Source organism: Rutidosis leptorrhynchoides, chromosome 2 (genome assembly GCF_046630445.1).
Source record: "Rutidosis leptorrhynchoides isolate AG116_Rl617_1_P2 chromosome 2, CSIRO_AGI_Rlap_v1, whole genome shotgun sequence".
Classification (NCBI taxonomy): domain Eukaryota; kingdom Viridiplantae; phylum Streptophyta; class Magnoliopsida; order Asterales; family Asteraceae; genus Rutidosis; species Rutidosis leptorrhynchoides.
The window spans coordinates 472902918-472905126 of NC_092334.1; the positions used below are offsets into that span (position 1 = coordinate 472902918).

General features: G+C 34.2%; 1 protein-coding gene across 1 annotated transcript; it reads right to left on the reverse strand.

Annotated features, from left to right (window-relative positions):
• Positions 1-960: 960 nt before the first annotated feature.
• LOC139889393 (secreted RxLR effector protein 161-like) lies at positions 961-1710 on the reverse strand. Its single transcript, XM_071872349.1, has 2 exons — positions 1180-1710; positions 961-1113 (listed from the first exon to the last, which is right to left on the reverse strand). Exons 1-2 carry the CDS (start codon positions 1708-1710, stop codon positions 961-963), a joined length of 684 nt encoding a protein of 227 aa, XP_071728450.1.
• Positions 1711-2209: the final 499 nt, after the last annotated feature.

The window sequence follows — 2209 nt, forward strand, 5'->3', positions numbered from 1 at the left end:
ATTCATCTCACTTAAACTGCCACTTTTATAACTCAAACTTCTTAAAATATTTGTAATTATAAAACTCCATCTTGAAGAAAACATATTCATTTTTTATGGTGCCAGTGGTCATTGGTTGACCCACCATTGGAAAACTTTACTTTGCCTCTGATTTAGAGGCAAGAGCAACAAAATTGTGTCTAGCAGGTAGATTCAAAACATATCTTAAAGATTCTTCAGAAATAGTTAAAGTGTTTGCACCATCACCATATGTGTCTGTGATGGGTCTTGCTTCAGAGTTACCAGTACATGTATACCATATTTTTGCAAGCATAGATGGATAAATGTAATCAAGGGTTCTAAAAAATTCTTCTCTGAGAGGATGATTTTGTAAAAACAAAACAAGTTGTTCATATCCCTGGTTTTGAAAATCATCAGGTATGTCAATACAAGCCACCCGATTGTTTACAGGCACTTGTATATCCTTATCACGTTAAATAGGGCAAGCCCTATTCATATTAGTGGTAGGGATAAGAACATAGGGGATGTATTTCACCATTTTATTTTAAAAAGATTTAAAAATTAAAGATTAAAAGAGTAGATGAACAATAATCGAATACCAGATAATGAAGAGTGTACAATTGAAAAAGATTTTGAGAGCGTCTATAGATTTGTGATTGCGAAAGTATCTCCCAATGGTTGAGGTGATCTATTTATACCTTTCACAAAAACCCTAAATTAACTAATTAATTGATTTGACCTCAAAGTTACCGTTTGCCCCCCAAAATAATTATCGTTTGAAATTAACTAAAACTAGTTATTGTAACATAATATACAAATCCTAATCATTATTAAAACAGAAAAACGTTCAAATTCACACAAAATCTTTATGGGTTTTCAGGAAATCAAAATAAAAATTTTTACAACTGAGTCTATAAAAATAGAATCTAGATGACGTCATCCAGACCCAAAAAACAATTCTCATTTTTCAGACTCTCCAGATAACATCTCTTGAGAAGGATTCAACGTACCCAACCTTTCAAGAATATAGAAGTGCCTCTCTTCACTTAAGGATTTTGTAAAGATATCAGCCAAGTGATCATTTGTTCCTACAAACTTTGGCACAACTTTACCCTTTTCAACACAATCCCTGATGAAGTTATGTCTAATCTAAATGTGTTTAGTTCTTGAATGAAACACGGGATTCTCAGTAATGGCAATTGCACTTTCATTATCACACATGATAGCAGTCTTTGTTAGAATCACATCATAATCTGCCAATTGATGTGGCATCCATAACAATTGAGCAAAACACCCACCAGCAGCAACAAACTCAGCTTCAACAGTTGAAGTAGCAATAGAATTTTGCTTTTTACTTGACCAACTAACCAACTTTCCACCCAATAGTTGACAACCACCTGAAGTACTTTTCCTATCCAACTTACACCCTGCATAGTCAGTATCTGTGTACCTAATAAGATCAAAACCAGAGCCTTTGGGATACCAAAGACCCAAGTTAGGAGTACCCTTTAGGTACCTGAAAATTCTTTTTACAACCTTATAATGAGAGTCTTTTGGGTCTGCCTGATATCTTGCACATAAGAATGTGACAAACATTATACCAGGCCTGCTAGCAGTTAGGTATAGTAATGAACCAATCATTTCCATATAAGTCTTTTGACAAACAGATTTTCCAGACTCATCTTTATTCAATTTTTCAGACACAGTCATGGTAGTGTTCAAATTGGTACAATTTCTAAACCCATATTTGTTAATTAAGTTTGCAACATAAGTGCTTTGGTTTATAAAAATTCCCTCAGGACTTTGTTTGACTTGCAAACCCAAAAAGTGATTCAAAATGCACAAACTACTCATTTTGTATTGTTTAAACATCGTATCAGAAAACCATTTACCCAAATGTGGATTAGTAGAACCAAAATGATGTCATCCACATAAATCTGGACAAGCAAGACATCACCCTTATCCTTTTTATTGAATAAGGTTTTATCTATAGATCCTCTGACAAATTTCTTTGACGGAAGAAAAGCTGTCAGAGTTTCATACCAAGCCCTAGGTGCTTGTTTTAACCATACAGTGCCTTATCAAGCCTGTAAACATAATCAAGAAATTTCTTACTTACAAAACCTGGAGGTTGTTTGACATACACCTCCTCTTGAAGTTTCCCATCAAAAATGCACTCTTCACATCCATCTGTGACACTTCAAAGTCC